The sequence below is a fragment of the Penicillium cataractarum genome (genome assembly GCF_028827025.1).
Source record: "Penicillium cataractarum strain IBT 29864 chromosome Unknown utg000008l, whole genome shotgun sequence".
In the NCBI taxonomy this organism is placed as follows: Eukaryota; Fungi; Ascomycota; class Eurotiomycetes; order Eurotiales; family Aspergillaceae; genus Penicillium; species Penicillium cataractarum.
This window is the reverse complement of record NW_026622744.1, coordinates 2,840,073-2,856,096: the sequence shown is the minus strand read 5'-3', so window position 1 is coordinate 2,856,096 and position 16,024 is coordinate 2,840,073. Positions and strand designations below refer to the sequence as shown.

Sequence of the window (16,024 nt, the reverse complement as noted above, 5' to 3'; positions counted from 1 at the left end):
AGAATACGGTTGGTTGAATAAAAGTGTGAAATTTCCATGTTCCAATCCAATACCTGTGTATCCCAACCTGTATCCCGAATCCAACGATTGTACAAAAGTACTGGTGGTATCCCGCGAAAAAGCATCAAAAAAGTAGAAAAGAAGAATCGACGCCAAAAGTTTCGCAAGAACCCAAATTTTTGTACAATCCCGCTCCCAAGCAACGCAAGAAGAAGAAAACAAAAAGGAAACAGATTAACAAATAAAAGTCGTAGCGGTCATTAAAAGGTCGAGTCTTGCTCGAGAAGGAGAAGAGAGGAGGAAAAAAGAGTAAGGAGCGTGGCGATGCGTGGCGCATCGAAGTTAGTGGCCATATGCCGGGGGAGGAGCATCGTCCTGGGCACGAGACCAGAAGTTGCTGCAGGCGTTGTTCGCCATGAGTTTCTCGTCACGGATGCGACGAGCAATCTCGCCAGCCAGTCGCTCGACCAGAAGAGGGTCGACAGTGTCGCCGGTTGAATTGTCTTCCTTGGTGAATGGAAGAATGGTGGCAGGCAAGGGTGGCCGGGCACTGCCCGAGGAGGAACCCGCCTCAGCCTTTTCGTTTTGATATCCACCACGCACAGTAGCACGGGGAGTTGCCTCCACATCCTCGGCCTTGGGAGGACGAATGGTCTCAGTGGAGTAGGATGGATCCTCGTTGTCGCGAGTCAAGGTGCTGCGACGAAGGGTCGGTCGCGAGATACTGGTCCGATATCGCTCTGGAATCATCGGCAGGTGAGAGTCGGTCTCGGGGGACAGAGGAGGGGTGACCGGGTCGTCGGACTGCTCGTTCACAATCGGCAAAGGTGCAGAGTAGATGGATGGCGGACTCGAAGACTCTGTCAAGGCACTGTCATCGCTCACGCTCATGGCGTCATCGGTCGTCTTGGGTCGACGCAGGTCCACGACACGCTTCTTTCGTCTCCGGGAGTGAGCCTTGGAATGGCGCCCAGTTCCCAAATTCAACCCATAGCTGCTGAACGAGTGTGTGGATGACAAAGAGGGGCGGCTGTGCGAAGAGGTGACGCTAGCAGTCTCGTGAATCGACGAGGCCATACTGCCAATTTGCGAATGTGTTCGGGAAAGTGCCGGGCTGAGCGGGGAAACGATACTGGCGGCGGCTTCGCTGGGGTCGACAGGCGATGTCCATGCGCGATACACGACTTCTTGGATGGAGGGGGTGAAGAGCGACAGCGTTCGTTGCGAGTCAGTCAGGGCGGCGAGACGGAGGAGGTTCTTCTGCGAGAACAGCGAATGGGTCTCGACGGAGGAGTCCAGGGAGAGGGATGCGATCTCGGATTCATTCAAAGCATTGCCCATCGCATCGACTGGGTCCTGCGGGGGGCTTGCCAATGGATCTTGGCCTGGGCCCTCACTGGTGGACTCGGTATTGTCGTTCTGGGTCTTGACATCCTCCCCAGCGCGATATTCAGGAACCCATAAGCGAAGCGACAATCGGTGAATGATGGCGGGTAGCTCGTCCATGAACAAGATGCGGAGTTGAGCTTCGATTTCTTTCTGTAGGAAGTCGCGCACGAATGGGATCGAATCGAACGTGGACGAGACCTTGAGAGACTCTAGGGGATCATTGCGGAAGACGACCGTGATACCTTTTTGTTTGGAGAAGACGAGGATCACAAAGCCGGAGAGTTTGAAATCGGAGAGAGTAATTTGGAGAGGGATGGTGAGAGGAGTTCTATAGATGATTGCGAGAGTTAGGAAAAGGGAACAAAAGACCAAAAATAAACCGTGCGCCCGTAGCGCAAAGGACTGTAAAGCACTTACGCAGCGGCAAGAGGCTTCGGCGATGCAAATGCAGGCCTTGTGAGGAGGTATGTATTGAGTGGGTTGGCTTGAACGCGGGTCTTGAGGGTCAAGAAAGCGTCGCCGGAATAGGACATCTTGAAGATGCCGCGAAAGCGATCCTCGGCCAGGTCACCGATTTCCAAAATCTCCAGATTCGGGGGCATGGAGCCCAGGTTGAGCTCGGTGACGATAATATCATCGACGATGATGGGGGGTTTGGGGGATTTATTGAGCGCGGCAGTAAGCAGATCTTGGGCGCGAGTGTAAAAGCCCGCGTCCGCCATCAACGGCGACCAGTTGAAGTTGAACGCCATGCCCGCGCATTGAGAAAGAAGGAGGTAAGCGAACCGAGTCGAGTAAACAGAGAGCAGGAGAAAGGAATAAAAATCAGTATTGAAAGGGGAGAGGGGGGAGGGTGAGAGTGGAGGCGAAGGCGAGAAAGCAAAGGAGAAAAGTGAATGTGAAAAAAAGGGCAGAGGCTTCCCGAGGGTCACTCGGTCTCAGGCCCTCGCGTGCCCCGACCACACTTCTCTTTTTACTCCGTATTCTCGGAACTCGCGAAACCCGCGTTTTCACGTTTCCTTTGTTTTTACAAGCTCACTTGACCTTGATGATGAGTTCCTTTTGAAATTCAAATCATTTATGACTATAATACTAACGGAATACAGGCTTGTCTTATGGCGACTTCATATATCCTGGTTGCGCCCGGATCGCTCTAAGTGTACGTCACTTGGCTCAAGACTTGCCAGGGCCCACCCTTTCCGACCAGCCCCGAAGGCATTCCCACTTGGAGTCTTCCCATGGCCATTCACGTTCCACCCCCCGGCTTCTTTTGCATAAGTGCTTCCACTGGCGGCTTCAAGTCTTTGACTGGGTCCCGCACCATCGCAGATCGGGGAAAAGGGGGGCGGTTATATTCCGTACAGGACTTTCATACGGAGTACGGAGTACAGTACTTTGATAATAAATCGACGCGACGCAAAACAAAAAGCCCTGACCAGCCTGCCCTACGCGGTGCAACGCGGGCCAGAAAGGGCCAAGTGCCATGCCGATCGGGCCTACGGGGTATACAAGTTGAACTCCGGAGAGTCCAGAGCCTAGCCCACGGGCGGATGGATCATGTTTCTGACCTAGCGAATGATTGCCGGAGTGGAGCGTAAGGGGGGCGGATCCCGTTATGCACGACTTAACGCTCTATTCTCGTGCAAGTTGCCCTCGTTGTGCCTGCAGCTCCTTCGGGGAATATAGACGTAGTACATACTGCACTGCGGTCAGCAAGACTTGATTATGTACTGTTCATAGATAGCTTGGAAATGAACAACAACATCGAAGCTTCAAACTAAACTTTTGTTTTACTTTTTGCATCATAGACGAAACCGGTTCCAGCGGGAACAAGTTATATATCGTAGACATACCTGACGGGTACTGAGTAGGGATTAATTCTAAGGTTTGTCTTTATGATTGGATCATTGTACTCCCTGGGGTCGAGGATTCGGCCATCTGCGCAAAGAACCTCGAAAGATAAGAGATAGTCCTTAATAAGATCTACTGGAGTTGATTAATTCAATGTTGCTACCGATTGACAGGTTCCATGCCCGGTTGGCGCGCGAAACGCAAAGCGCTGACCTGCGAAGGCCCATAAAAAGTGACTGTTTTATCAATATTGTCAACGTTCCATGGTCGGAATTTTATTGAAATAACAACCATCAGTCTGGCTTCGCATACCCCTCAAAGGTTTGAGCTGATAGTGCTCGTGGCAAATTCCAGTGACGCAAAGATGGCAAGTATACTCCGGACCATCAGCGCAACCCGTGATTGGTCACATGCCGAGCTTGCTCTTACCACGGCAACAATCCGCTAAGCCGCTTTTGGCTAAACGTCAATACGGCCTGACTCGTCTGAATCCATCGAAGATTGCTTCATTCGACACCCTCTTCTGGCCAGTTTCTTCATAACTACTCGACAAGCTGAGCCCCATAAATATACCGGAATACAGGATCTTTTCTCACCCTAGGGATCATGTCGACCCGAACTTCATCGTCATTGACGGGTCACGCGACATCGATGGAGCCCCGAAAACCCACCACCAGGACGGTCGCGCAAAGAAAGGTCTACGGCAAAAGACGAACCAACGCACCGAGAGCTGTCTTCGATCAGAAGAGCCCAGCAAGGACAAAACTAGCATCCGCGGATATGGACGACACCGTCGAGGCTCTTCAGACAAAGTTGGCCAAAGTGTCAATCAAGGACGAGCCGGTCCCTGAGCAGCAGAAATCCGACACCACAGCCCAGGCACAAGAGGTCGAGCAGGAAGCAACTACATCAGAACCTACCAACACATCCAGCGAAAACTCATCGCCTGAAGCGCCACCACACACACAAAAACCCTACGAGACAATGGTGGAGGTTCGAATCTGCAATCAGCTTGGAAAGAAGACGTCTGCAAAAACCCAGCAGCAAAAGGAAGACATTACGGCTACAGAAATGAGAACGCCAAGGAAGAAGAAAACCAATCTGACCACGCGAAGATCGTCTGGCTTTGTCCATGACACCAAAGTAAATGCCTACGTCCGCCCTATCCTCAACGAAGCCCTATCATCCATCGCATCCCAGAGTATCCAAAGGTTCAGCACATGGGCCTCCCGCTCCGCAACAATGTTCCACGTCGCCAAACTTGCTGAAGGCTCCTACGGTGAAGTTTACAAACTCCACCTCCGTGACGAAGCTTCCCGACCACCGGTCTCCAAGTCCAAGCTGGCCAGACTCCGTGCATACGGTGACGGGGTCTTCAAAGTGGTCCCGCTCTGCGCACAACGCGGACCGCGCTCGAAGAAATTCACGTCCGTTGCAGAAATCGTCTCCGAGGTCAAGATGCTGAAGTACCTGGACCCGATTCCCGGATTTGCACGGTTCAGGGAGATTCACGTCGTGCAGGGTCGTTTCCCGGAGTCTTTCCAGAGTGCGTGGGATCATTATAAGGAGACCAAGGATGATTGCTGGAATCCCGATCCCTCTAGTAAGAAGGCGTATCCGGATACCCAGTTGTGGGCGATTATTGAGATGGATGATGCGGGGTGTGAATTGGAGAAGTTCTCTTGGTCCTCGATCTTCCAGATCTATGATATCTTTTGGGGGGTGGCGATGGCTTTGGCGCGGGCTGAGGAATATGCTATGTTCGAGGTGAGTCTTATCAAATTTGAAACGAGCTCAATATTTTTGTCTGACAACTGGCTAGCATCGCGATCTTCACTTGGGCAATGTGTGCATTCGCTCTACGCGGCCAGATGGCAACATGGAACCACCAATAGAGCTCGACATTGCGCGCCAATCTTCACTAAGTGGCTTTGGTTATAGTTGTCTCGAGACTACTATCATCGACTATTCGCTCTCTCGCGCTGATCTGCGTCTAGCTGATCTACCGGATGATCCCGAAGGCGTTGTAGAGATCGCATCATCCGACCTAGACAAGAGACAGATTTTCGATGCAGTCGGCCAAGATGAGGATGAAGCTCTCCTGAGAGACACATACCGCTATATGCGGGCAACACTATACACCGGTGTCCCCACTGAAACAGAGAAATCCCCAGATGTACCTGGTATCTGGGCCGAGTATGCGCCCCGAACAAATCTCGTCTGGCTTCTCTTCCTGCTCAAGAACCTCTTGAAGAACCGCAAAGCCGAACCTGCACAGCATACGTCCAAGCCAGAGCGAAAGGCTCTTGCGGCCTGCTCGCCAAATCGAGCATTGATGAGCCCGCAGTCAAATGGCAAGACGATCAAGGCAAAAGAAATCAGCGCTGAAGGTGACCTTCTCCGGAAGCGACAAGCTAAGGACATCCAGTCCCGAGTCTCCCAGCTAGAGCAAACGCTCGAGGATAGACTGAAGTCCGTGCTTGATCTTTTGGATCTCGAGAACGGCCATGAGGACATGTGTTGCGCGGCGGATCTGGTTGCTTACGCGATGGACTCGCAGTGGTTGGATGAGCAGGATTTCTTCTGAACCCTGTGATAAACATATCATATTTGTAGCAATATTTTGCATTTCGTTAGGCGCTTTCTGATTTTCTATACCTGGGAGGAGTTTGTGGTGAATTTTTGGTGCATGGGCTATGGGGTGGATATAACCGCTTTAGCATATAGAGTTTGCATTTGCAGACCGGTATCAATCGGACATTTAACTGGCATGACCATCTTTCCTTGAACTACATATTTGTGTTACTCGAGTTCCCCAAATACGAAGGAATCTGTTATACACTATCATGCTCACCGGGTTCTCCGACGCCCAGACAACGCTATCCAATCGGTAAGAAACACCCCATGTAAACAGTCACAGGCACAGGCACCTGGGCACCCCGCACAAGTTTATCAGCCGTGCTCCCCACTTTTGGAGATTATTCTCGACGTATCTTTGTCGATGCGATTATAACCACGAAGGCAGAGTCATTATGAGCTTCGGCTTTAGTATTGGCGACTTTCTCACGGTCTTTGAGCATGCCAATAAGCTTCGAAAACGATTTGTTAATGCGCCGGCGCAATTCGATGCGCTATCCGAGCAGTACGCTTCTGACCTCCTCTTTCGAATTATTCCATGGTCTCTGTGGAAGTGTTTGTGTTTACTGACCATTTGAAAGAGTTCGGAACCTCTCTATTGTGGTTCATGACGAAGATCTCGCCTTGACCAATGCGGTCCTCGACAACCAGCTAAAGGCCGACATAAGAAAGATAGCAACTAGCTGTGGAGATGTTCTCGTCGAAATTGAGAGCACTCTTGAGCGATATGATGAGATAGACACGGGCCACGGTGTCAAGAAGGCTTGGAAACGATTGAGATGGGACCAAGAGGAAGTCCGTGAGCTTCAGGATCGTGTTTGTTATAACATCAACCTCCTCAAGGGGATAAATGGCCGTATCACTCGCGACAATGTTGTGGAACTGTTGGAACACCAAAAAGATGAACAGCACCAGGCTTGTTTAGATTGGTTGTCGTCTACAGGTTATGCAGAAGTTCAAAGCGAGTATGTTAGTCAACGTCAGCCTGGGACTGGAGAGTGGCTTCTCGAATCATCCAACTTTCAGGACTGGGTAGCGAAGCCTGGAGCGACTCTATTTTGCCCAGGAATTCCTGGAGCTGGAAAATCGATTCTGGCGTCCGTCGTCATCGAAGAGCTGAATACTCGCTACGAATTTGATTCGACGGTTGGAATTGCATATTTCTTCTGCAGTTTCCAGACACATGATGACCAGAGCCAGAAGATAGAGACCCTACTCGCATGTTTTCTTCGTCAATTAGCTCGGAGTCTCCCACAAATACCAGAGAGCCTCAAAGCCCTGTTCCAGAAGCACAAGAGTCGAGGCTCGCGACCGTCACTCGACGAATACTTTGCCAGCTTAAGGTCTACTATGAAGCTGTTCTCGCGGACTTTTATCGTTATCGATGCACTGGATGAGTGCCACTTTTCGACGATAGCGCGGCTGTTGGATATGATATTGGAGCTTCAGGGTCCGGGCAACCTCAACCTTTTGGCAACTTCGAGATTGATTCCTGAAATAACTGCCAGGTTCAAGAATAAGCCTACTTGTGAGATTCGTGCTGCGATGCCGGATGTCATGGAATACCTCTGGGGTAACTTGGGCAAACTGCCTTCATTTGTATCGCGGGATTCACAATTGCAAGAAGATGTTGTTCATAAGATCACTGACGCCGCCGACGGAATGTGAGTTCATCCTCAGACTTTAAATCATTGTGGATAGCGCTCACGACCAATTAGGTTCCTTCTCGCACGACTTATGCTGGAATCCTTGCAACACAAATCGTCACCCAGAAAGATGAAACAAGAACTCAGTGGCTTGACAAGTGTTGCCAGCCACTACGATATTGCATACGACACGGCATATGACAAGGCCATGGAAAGAATTCAGGGCCAAGTCCGAGACCAGCGAAAGCTAGCGGAAGAGGCCTTATCGTGGATAACCTGTGCAACACGACCTCTCACAGCCCTGGAGCTACGAAACGCTCTAGCTGTGGAAATTGGCGAGTCGGAGTTCTACGAGGATAATATGCCTGATTTGGAAGACATCATATCTGCATGTGCAGGCCTGGTCACCACCGTCACACGTTCTTCGGGCGACGTGATCAGGTTGGTCCACGCCACGGCGAAAGAGTATTTTGAGCGAAAATGGACAATATGGTTTCCAGATGCGCACAGCAGAATTGCCACGACATGCGTCACATATCTGTCTTTTGATGTCTTCAAAGACGGCATCTGCTCCAACCAGACTGATTTCGAAGCACGGCTCCACAAATACCCTCTGTACGCATATGCCAGTATGAATTGGGGTCACCACGCTCGCAGTCAACCAATAGAAGAAAGTCTGATGATTGAATTCCTTAGCAACAGACTCAAAGTCGATGCTAGTGTCCAGGTGCTCTTCTATCTTGGCGGGTACTTCACGCATAGTGGGTATAACCGCAACGGACCCCCAGGGTTCACGGGATTACATCTAGCAGCATACTTTGGGCTACTGAGTGTGGTGAAGTCTCTACTCAAAAAGGATCCAGGTCTCACTTCAACCAAGGACTCGATGGGCCGAGTGCCTCTAGCTTGGGCAGCGTACAAAGGCCATGTCAAAGTGATTGAGGTTTTCATGAATGACGGGCTCGATGCGAACCTCAAAGATGGGACTGGTCGGACACTAATATCGTTGGCAGCTTCGATGGGCCATCCTGATGTTGTGAACTGCTTCTTGGAGCAGAAAGTCGACCCAAATATCAGAGACACCGACAATCGAACCCCTCTTTCATGGGCAGCTTATCGAGGTCATCTTGAAATTGTCAAATCTTTGCTTGAAAATGGAGCAGATCCCGAGGCCAGAGATGAGTATGGCAGAACGCCTCTTCTATGGGCAAGCTACGAAGGCTGGGTCGAGGTCGTCAAGCTACTTCGGGAAAGAGATGTGGATATCGAGACTAGTGATAGGCTTGGTCGGACTGCACTCTCGTGGGCCTCGGAGAATGGACATGTGGTCGTGGTAAAGCTGTTGCTGGACAAAGGAGCTCGACTTGACTCGAAAGACGAACAAGGCCGGACGCCTCTATCCTGGGCTATCCGGAACCAGCAGGAAGCAATATGCTCGCTTTTAAAAGCAGCAGAGCAATCGGAAGATGAACGGTCTCAGTCCCTTGATCTCGATACGAAGCTTGACCCCGGATCAAACCATGCACCTCTCAATTTCTCTGCTTCACTCGGCACAAATGACCATCAGGTACCAGCCCCAAAGCCCACAGAGCTCAATCAGACAAGTGCCGACGATGGAAGGTGTTTCCAGTGTCCATTGTGTAATCGCTCTTCATTGACGTCGAACAAACACGTCCTCCAAAGACATGTGAGGGATCTGCACTTCCCTCGATTTAGATTGGTCTGCCCAGAGTCCAGTTGCCCAAGGTCGTTCCAAAGGAAAGACAAATTTCTGATCCATATGAAGGATCAGCACCAGAGGGATATTCAAGGGGAGGAAATGAATGCATGCCAAAGAGAGGAGCCACTTCCGGAGGGTTGCATTATTTGTGGGAAGCAGGTTACCTCGTGGGAGGATTTCTATACATGTATTGAAACACACATTCAGGAACCATATCTTGTCCAAGAAACTCCATAAGAGATTCATGGGATATAAATTCAATACCGGAATATTGAGTGGTGAACCTTAGCAATCGATCTGATATTGTACTCCAGTCCATCTTCCATTAGTTTGTACGAAGCTTGTATTGGTCGAAACTAGCCGAGTCAATGAATTTGCTTCCATTTGAGCCTTCACAGTTTAATAAGCTTACTTGAACTGGACATCATATTTAAAGTCATTATTTTCAATTCTCCAACCAAATTGTATAAATGCCATCTCCATACATAGTCACTAACTTGCCCCACCGTGTTTGTCCTGTTTGCACTGTGCTATCAGACCCGCCACGAAGATCCAGGGCAACTTCCCTGTAGATTCTCAACTTCAATAGAACAATTTTAAGATTGTATAATATAAATTTCAAGGTGTGTCTTTGATCTCTGTTATTTATGGACGTGATGCTAACCAAATTTCAGAATTAAAAACGGCCTCGCCATAATAGCAGCCGATATAAGGCAGCTGAAAGACACCCACTGCTCTCACTTACGTCCAGGCTCAAACTCCGAACCAATTCATTGCTTGTGTCCAAAATCACTCAATATATCTATCTGGCTCAAGGATCTGTGGTAGCAACACATACTTGAAGATTGCTGGGGTTCCTCCGCATACCAGGATCTCCATCACCACTCAGGTCATCCTTCTCCAACCAACCGCCAACCTTTCTCCAAAGATCCGACTCAACCTGGTCAAATCTCTCCAAAATGCCAATCACAGGGTAAACTACACCTCTATAACCAGCGTCTTCTCTCCTCAACCCCAACTCTAACATCAATTCCAGCGTCTACTTCATACCCACCAGCCCAAACGCAACAACAACCCTCACAACTCTAACAGAGCGCCTCCGCGCCTCCTTCACAGATGAAGACCTCATCCCCATCGGCCGCTGGCTCCTAGACCACAAACTCATGCGCGACACGCCCGGCCTCCTCCCAGCATCATCCACTCAAGGCCAACGCCCCACAAAACCACGCTACATGCAACTCCTCTCACTGTCCCACTACCCAACCCACGGCTTTATCTACACCTCCGAACCAACAGAGAAGCCCTTCCACCCGCCCAGCGCGGGCCCACCCGTCACAGCGACCTCGCCAGCTACCAGCGCCGCGTCTCCAGGCCAGGGTCTCGATGCAGCGCAGGGCGCGAGCGCGGTTGAAATGCCCATGGTTATGACTACCGTACCCCCGCCAGCGTATAAGACGCTCTTCCAGCACTTCACGTACGCGTGCCAGCCATTCTGGTGCCACCGGTTGACTGTCACGGTGCCGAACGGGGTTGTCTACGATGTAGGCGATTTCCGGGTGCGAATGGGTGATGTGCGACAGACGGTTCCGAATGTGCGGCCGCGCGGGACGATTGTCGAGATTGAATGGCGGGGGCCGTCTGTTGTGGATTCGCTTTCTGGGGTGCAGGATCGGCGAGCTGCGATCGGGGCTGGAACTGGTGAAGATGTGGACTCGGGCATTGATGTGTCGTTTTGTGCGCTGGAGGAGGCGGATGTTGATGCTGAGTATGTGGCGACTGCGTCGTTGATTCGGGAGTTTTGGGGTCGGTTGGGGATTACCGGGGCTAAGGAGGCGATTCTTGTTCCCGGTGTTGGGAAGGAGGTTAAGGAGAAGTTGGGGAAGTTGAGGAAGGGGGAGAAGGGTGGTGAAGGGAAGGGTAAGGATGAAATCTTGGCTGGATTGGGGAGTATGTCGTTTGAGGATGATGTTGATCCTACGGCGGGGACTGATGCTGCCAGGCAGTATATGGAGGTGTTGCGGTTTAATCGGTAGAGGGAGAATGCGCATAGATATCCTCATACGGCTAGTTTGGATGATAGAAGAGCCTAGACTGGGAATACATTCCATGAATGATCACTACAAGGAATTGAAGATCTGCAAGAAGCATAACGATCTAAGAGCAAAGGTCGGAATAGAAAAGAATCAGGTCCATAGTTATACACTATGGAAACGCAATCCAGAGCGCTGTCCCAATCAATCCACCGCATCCAAAACGTGTTATCTGCATTTCAAGCACGCTTGATCATGAATCATCCAAGCCATAGCTTCGAGCCAGCATCGACTATAGACTACAGAGACTGGCATCGGAAAAGGAGAAAGGTAGACATGGAAGTGAAAAAAAACATCCTCATTGGTGGGGAAACACCGCGAGTTCAACTAAAGACGGAGAAACAGGGCGAAAGAGGGTCGTTTATTTTTGCATCATGAGCTGGACGAACTCGTTGTCTGTGAGAGGGTGATGGTTAGTATATGCAATAAACACTGGAACTCGATCCGAATCCCGTGCATTGCGGGGGTTGGGTAAACGTACAGTCAATGCGACCATCGCCGTCCTGGTCCGCCTCGCGGATCATCTCGTCCACCTCGTCGTCAGTCAGCTTCTCGCCGATGGAGGTCATAACGTGGCGCAGCTCGGCGGCGGAGATGAAGCCGTTGTTGTCACGGTCAAACACCTTGAACGCCTCCCGGATCTCCTCCTCTGAGTCGGTGTCCTTCATCTTACGGGCCATCATGGTGAGGAACTCTGTGGGCGCAGAAAAGAAATTAGTTCCGAGCTAGTTCAGTAGAAGCAAAGAATAGCTTGAGACATGAATGGCGTACCGGGGAAGTCGATGGTGCCGTTGTTGTCGGCATCGACCTCGTTGATCATATCCTGCAGCTCGGACTCGGAGGGGTTCTGGCCGAGCGAGCGCATGACAGTGCCGAGCTCCTTGGTAGTGATTTGTCCTAATGAAGGTATATGGATTAGCTATTCTGTTATAGAATTCTCACAAGATCCAATGGCTCAAAGCATGCTTCCTGGGATAGAGCGCCCGAGCTATTGGAGAAGACTGCACTCACCATCGCCATCCTTGTCCTGGTCACGGGAAAAGCGGCCTTGGTCAGTCTACTGTGTTTTTCCCCGATCGGAATTGTCAATGGACGCGTCGGAGAGCACTCACAAACAGGGAGAAGGCCTCCTTGTACTCGGAGACTTGCTCTTCGGTCAGAGAATCGGCCTATATGCAGATGCAAAGGTACTTGTCAGTTCAGAGAGTCTTAAATACCAGGAATCGCTGCCCCGCTTTGCGGGGACGTTCGAGTCCAACAGATTCGTGTAGATAAGGGGGAAGGGGCACAAAAGCGGAATCAAGGTTAGGGGGTGGCCGTACCATGGTGAAAGTGAGAGGTGGTTGAAGAAAGTCGAGGAATAGGAAGGAGAGATGAGAGTGAGGGGAGTGGGATGATGATGGTGGGGAGCGAAGTTAAGGGGAAAGCCGCTGGAGCCAGCCTTACACTTCTTGGCCTTACTGCCTTACCGTGTGTGTACACTTAGTTTACACCGTGGCTGGCCTTCCATACGAGGGGTTACCGCACATGAATGAGTGTGCCTGGACTATACAGCCAATAATACGACACAAAGTGTCAGGCGGTCAGTCCATCTCGAGGAAAACAATGGGTAAACACATGACAAAAAAGACGGCGGTGAGGAAAGCGGTAAATACAATACCAGATAGTTGCACTTCTAAGTTAGCAGGGCTGAATCCGAGCTCTGCACTCGGGTCCCTCTCTTACACTTCTCAGCTGAAAGGTGGGACCTTGACAGCTGCAGGCGCATCCAGTTTAGCCCCCGGGTTCGCGAATCTCTCTGCCTAGCACTTTTGCCGGTCTTTCTGCATGCTGTATCCTCTCTATTTGTGTAGCAGGCCATGCTCCAACCTAGCTCTCGGCTACTGATGACGCCGGGCGGAGTGCAAAAAGCTTGGTATCGTGGTCCTTCCAGTCGTGTAAACTTCACGTAGCTACTCAGCTACTCGAGTCAAGACACTTGAGATCCCCCATGCCTTGATATGGTGTCATTTGACCCCGCGTCTGACGGCGCTAGCTCTTAACATGCGAGGTTAATGCAAGCCCTATCTACCCAACCAGTCCAGGGAACATTCGATGGTCGTGTGTTGGGCAGAATCGAAAGTAGCCTCAAACTAACTAACATAGTTAGTGCCCTTGAAGTAGCACTACATCCCGAGGCTATACTTCTGGATAGCGCTGTCTTTGGAATTGCCGAAATGATGCTTATACATGGCGAGGAAACTAAGCCTACATCTATCTAGGACAATGGAACATTACTAAACCCATAGTCTTTTGCTCATCTTTTGCGAAGTAATAAAGAGTACTGTTTGTGAATATTATACCAGTGTACACGTTGGCAAGGAATGATGCTTCTAGCTTTATGTCCACGTCACCAGCCTTGAGCCTCTCTCTCCCCCCCTCTGGCAGTACTACTTCTCTACTACGAGGTTCTTTCTAATTGCAAACACAGGGTTGGCTAAAATTCCACCCTTCGAAATACATCATAGTATTTCAAATTGGCATCTTTTCAATCTTGCCCACGTCTTGACCATAAAATTCTGCGCTATACTTCCAGTGAAAGGCCTTGGGATACGGGGGACGTTACCTCATGCCCTTCTGACAATCGTCTCATGAGTGCCTTATTGATACTTCTCCTAAATATGCTTCTAGTCAGTCACATTACATCATTTCCCCATTTTTGGCTACTGAAAAATAGATCGCTTAAAGCTTTCGATGTCTTATCTCCGGCATGATATCATGGTATTACGAAGGTGAAGACACAGAGCGTTGGCGTCCGAACAGCTTGGGCTATCCAAGTAATTAATATTGATAATTAGCATCTAAGATATATTAAATAACTCAGAAGATGTGAATAAGAATAGTAATTTTGGTGTCTTAAGGTTCAGATTGTCAAGTGGCCACGAGGAGTCACGGGGAGTCCGGGGAAGCATAATTACCGAATACCGTACCTTTCGGAACCCCTGCGCAGTGGAGAGCTTCCCGGATGATTCGACTCCGCTGACTATCGGGTTCATCATTCAACACGACGACCCCAACTTCCCTCAAGGGATTCTCGCCCACGCCCCTCTCGCCAGTCGATCATGAAACTCGCATATCCCACGCTACTCCCCCGATAAACCTCCCACACATACCCTCCCGCACTCCCTAGCCACGATGTGGCGGGATCGCACCAACCTGTACGACTACCCCATATAGCTCCCAGCGGCCTGCGCCAGGCCTCAAGAAAGACATTAATGCTAACTCAATTGCGCCTTTCCCAGCTACATATCCTACCGCCAATCCTTCGCCCACCACCCCGCAAAGAAGCCACGTTTCGGCGCTTCAAATGGCTTCGACGCACCCTCCCAACCGGAAGAAAGCCGGCGCCTCATCTCCGAGACGGGCGGGTTCGAAGAAGATGGCGACATGGTGATCGAGATGGATCTGCTACCGCCGCGCTGGGTCGACGTACAGGAAGAAGTCTCGGAGCTATTGGCGGATATTGCGCAAAAGTCCGCGCAGCTGGATAAGCTGCACCAGAAGCACCTGCTTCCCGGATTCGGCGATGAGGATCTTAGAAGACAGGATGAGGGTGTTATTGAGGGCCTGACGCAGGATATCACGCGCAGCTTTCATAATTGCCAGAACTCGATTAAGAGGATTGATTTGATGGTGCGCGAGTCGAAGCAGCAGGGCGGAGTGACCAGTGGAGAGGAGACTATGGCGAAGAATATACAGATCTCTCTCGCGTCTAGGGTGCAGGAGTCGAGTGCCCGTTTCCGAAAGAAGCAGAGTACTTATCTCAAGAGTAAGTCTGCGCTTTTGGTCTTTCGGTTGTCGGCGAACGAGCAAGCATGCCCTCACGGGGTTGAGACCATCGAGCTTCAAGCTAACTGGTGATGCGTCCTTAGAACTACGAGATCTGGAAGGCCTATCAACGCCATTTGACCGCTCACCAACCCCCGTGCAAAATCCATTCACAGATCCCTCCCTGATGGAATCGGAAGTGGACAAGTCCTTCTCTCAGACGATGTTGATGCAGACACAACAACGTGCCACGGGCCAAAACGACGCAGCCATCGCGCAACGAGAACGCGAAATCAATGACATTGCAAAGGGCATTATCGAGCTCTCCGATATCTTCCGCGAGCTGCAAACTATGATCATCGATCAAGGGACGATGCTGGATCGCATTGACTATAATGTGGAACGGATGGGTACCGAGGTCAAGGCTGCAGAGAAGGAATTGAAAGTGGTAGGTTTTTGCGTCCTTCGTTCCTCCAGCAATATCAGATGGTCAAAGTGTGGAAAGAGTACTAACATCGGACCATAGGCTACGAACTACCAACGACGTACCACAAAGCGCAAAGTCATGCTCCTGTTAGCTCTTGTGGTGATAGGTCTGATCATCGTTCTGGTGGTGAAACCAAAAAAACACAGCTCCCCGTCCCCGTCGCCGGAACCCGAAGAGGAGTCCTCGAATAATATCAGGTCTGTGCTGATCTCGGTTGACAGAATGAGAAGACATCCGACATCCAGGCGGTTCTCTCGAGATCGCTGGATAGATCCGGATATATTTCGATGATTCTTTCTTTTCAGCGTGCATGTCTGCAACTACCTAATATACCAATGGGAGAACGATTCTCATGCCCTGCTACTATTCCAACAAGCTATATGATACGAGTAGATTT

At 50.5% G+C, this 16,024-nt stretch overlaps 6 protein-coding genes across 6 annotated transcripts; 4 read left to right on the top strand and 2 right to left on the bottom strand.

The window, feature by feature from the left end:
- Nucleotides 1-342: 342 nt before the first annotated feature.
- On the bottom strand, nucleotides 343-2,141 carry N7496_010191 (MDM34 family protein; the record flags this gene model as incomplete). The annotated part of the gene is made up of 2 exons (XM_056703104.1): nucleotides 343-1,717; nucleotides 1,807-2,141. The coding sequence occupies 2 exons, from the start codon at nucleotides 2,139-2,141 to the stop codon at nucleotides 343-345; spliced, it is 1,710 nt and encodes a 569-aa protein (XP_056552104.1).
- Nucleotides 2,142-3,846: 1,705 nt separating this feature from the next.
- On the top strand, nucleotides 3,847-5,827 carry N7496_010190 (uncharacterized protein; the record flags this gene model as incomplete). Its single annotated transcript, XM_056703103.1, has 2 exons — nucleotides 3,847-5,007; nucleotides 5,063-5,827. The coding sequence occupies 2 exons, from the start codon at nucleotides 3,847-3,849 to the stop codon at nucleotides 5,825-5,827; spliced, it is 1,926 nt and encodes a 641-aa protein (XP_056552103.1).
- Nucleotides 5,828-6,086: 259 nt separating this feature from the next.
- On the top strand, nucleotides 6,087-9,480 carry N7496_010189 (ankyrin repeat domain-containing protein; the record flags this gene model as incomplete). The annotated part of the gene is made up of 4 exons (XM_056703102.1): nucleotides 6,087-6,130; nucleotides 6,161-6,382; nucleotides 6,459-7,541; nucleotides 7,596-9,480. The coding sequence occupies 4 exons, from the start codon at nucleotides 6,087-6,089 to the stop codon at nucleotides 9,478-9,480; spliced, it is 3,234 nt and encodes a 1,077-aa protein (XP_056552102.1).
- Nucleotides 9,481-10,202: 722 nt separating this feature from the next.
- Nucleotides 10,203-11,276, top strand: N7496_010188 (uncharacterized protein; the record flags this gene model as incomplete). Its single annotated transcript, XM_056703101.1, has 2 exons — nucleotides 10,203-10,216; nucleotides 10,280-11,276. 2 exons carry the CDS (start codon nucleotides 10,203-10,205, stop codon nucleotides 11,274-11,276), a joined length of 1,011 nt encoding a protein of 336 aa, XP_056552101.1.
- A 418-nt stretch (nucleotides 11,277-11,694) lies between these two features.
- Nucleotides 11,695-12,658, bottom strand: N7496_010187 (calmodulin; the record flags this gene model as incomplete). The annotated part of the gene is made up of 6 exons (XM_056703100.1): nucleotides 11,695-11,729; nucleotides 11,815-12,027; nucleotides 12,105-12,230; nucleotides 12,345-12,360; nucleotides 12,446-12,502; nucleotides 12,656-12,658. 6 exons carry the CDS (start codon nucleotides 12,656-12,658, stop codon nucleotides 11,695-11,697), a joined length of 450 nt encoding a protein of 149 aa, XP_056552100.1.
- Nucleotides 12,659-14,507: 1,849 nt separating this feature from the next.
- N7496_010186 (t-SNARE syntaxin TLG2) lies at nucleotides 14,508-15,918 on the top strand (the record flags this gene model as incomplete). Its single annotated transcript, XM_056703099.1, has 4 exons — nucleotides 14,508-14,530; nucleotides 14,615-15,141; nucleotides 15,245-15,588; nucleotides 15,667-15,918. The coding sequence occupies 4 exons, from the start codon at nucleotides 14,508-14,510 to the stop codon at nucleotides 15,916-15,918; spliced, it is 1,146 nt and encodes a 381-aa protein (XP_056552099.1).
- Between the last annotated feature and the right edge of the window lie 106 nt (nucleotides 15,919-16,024).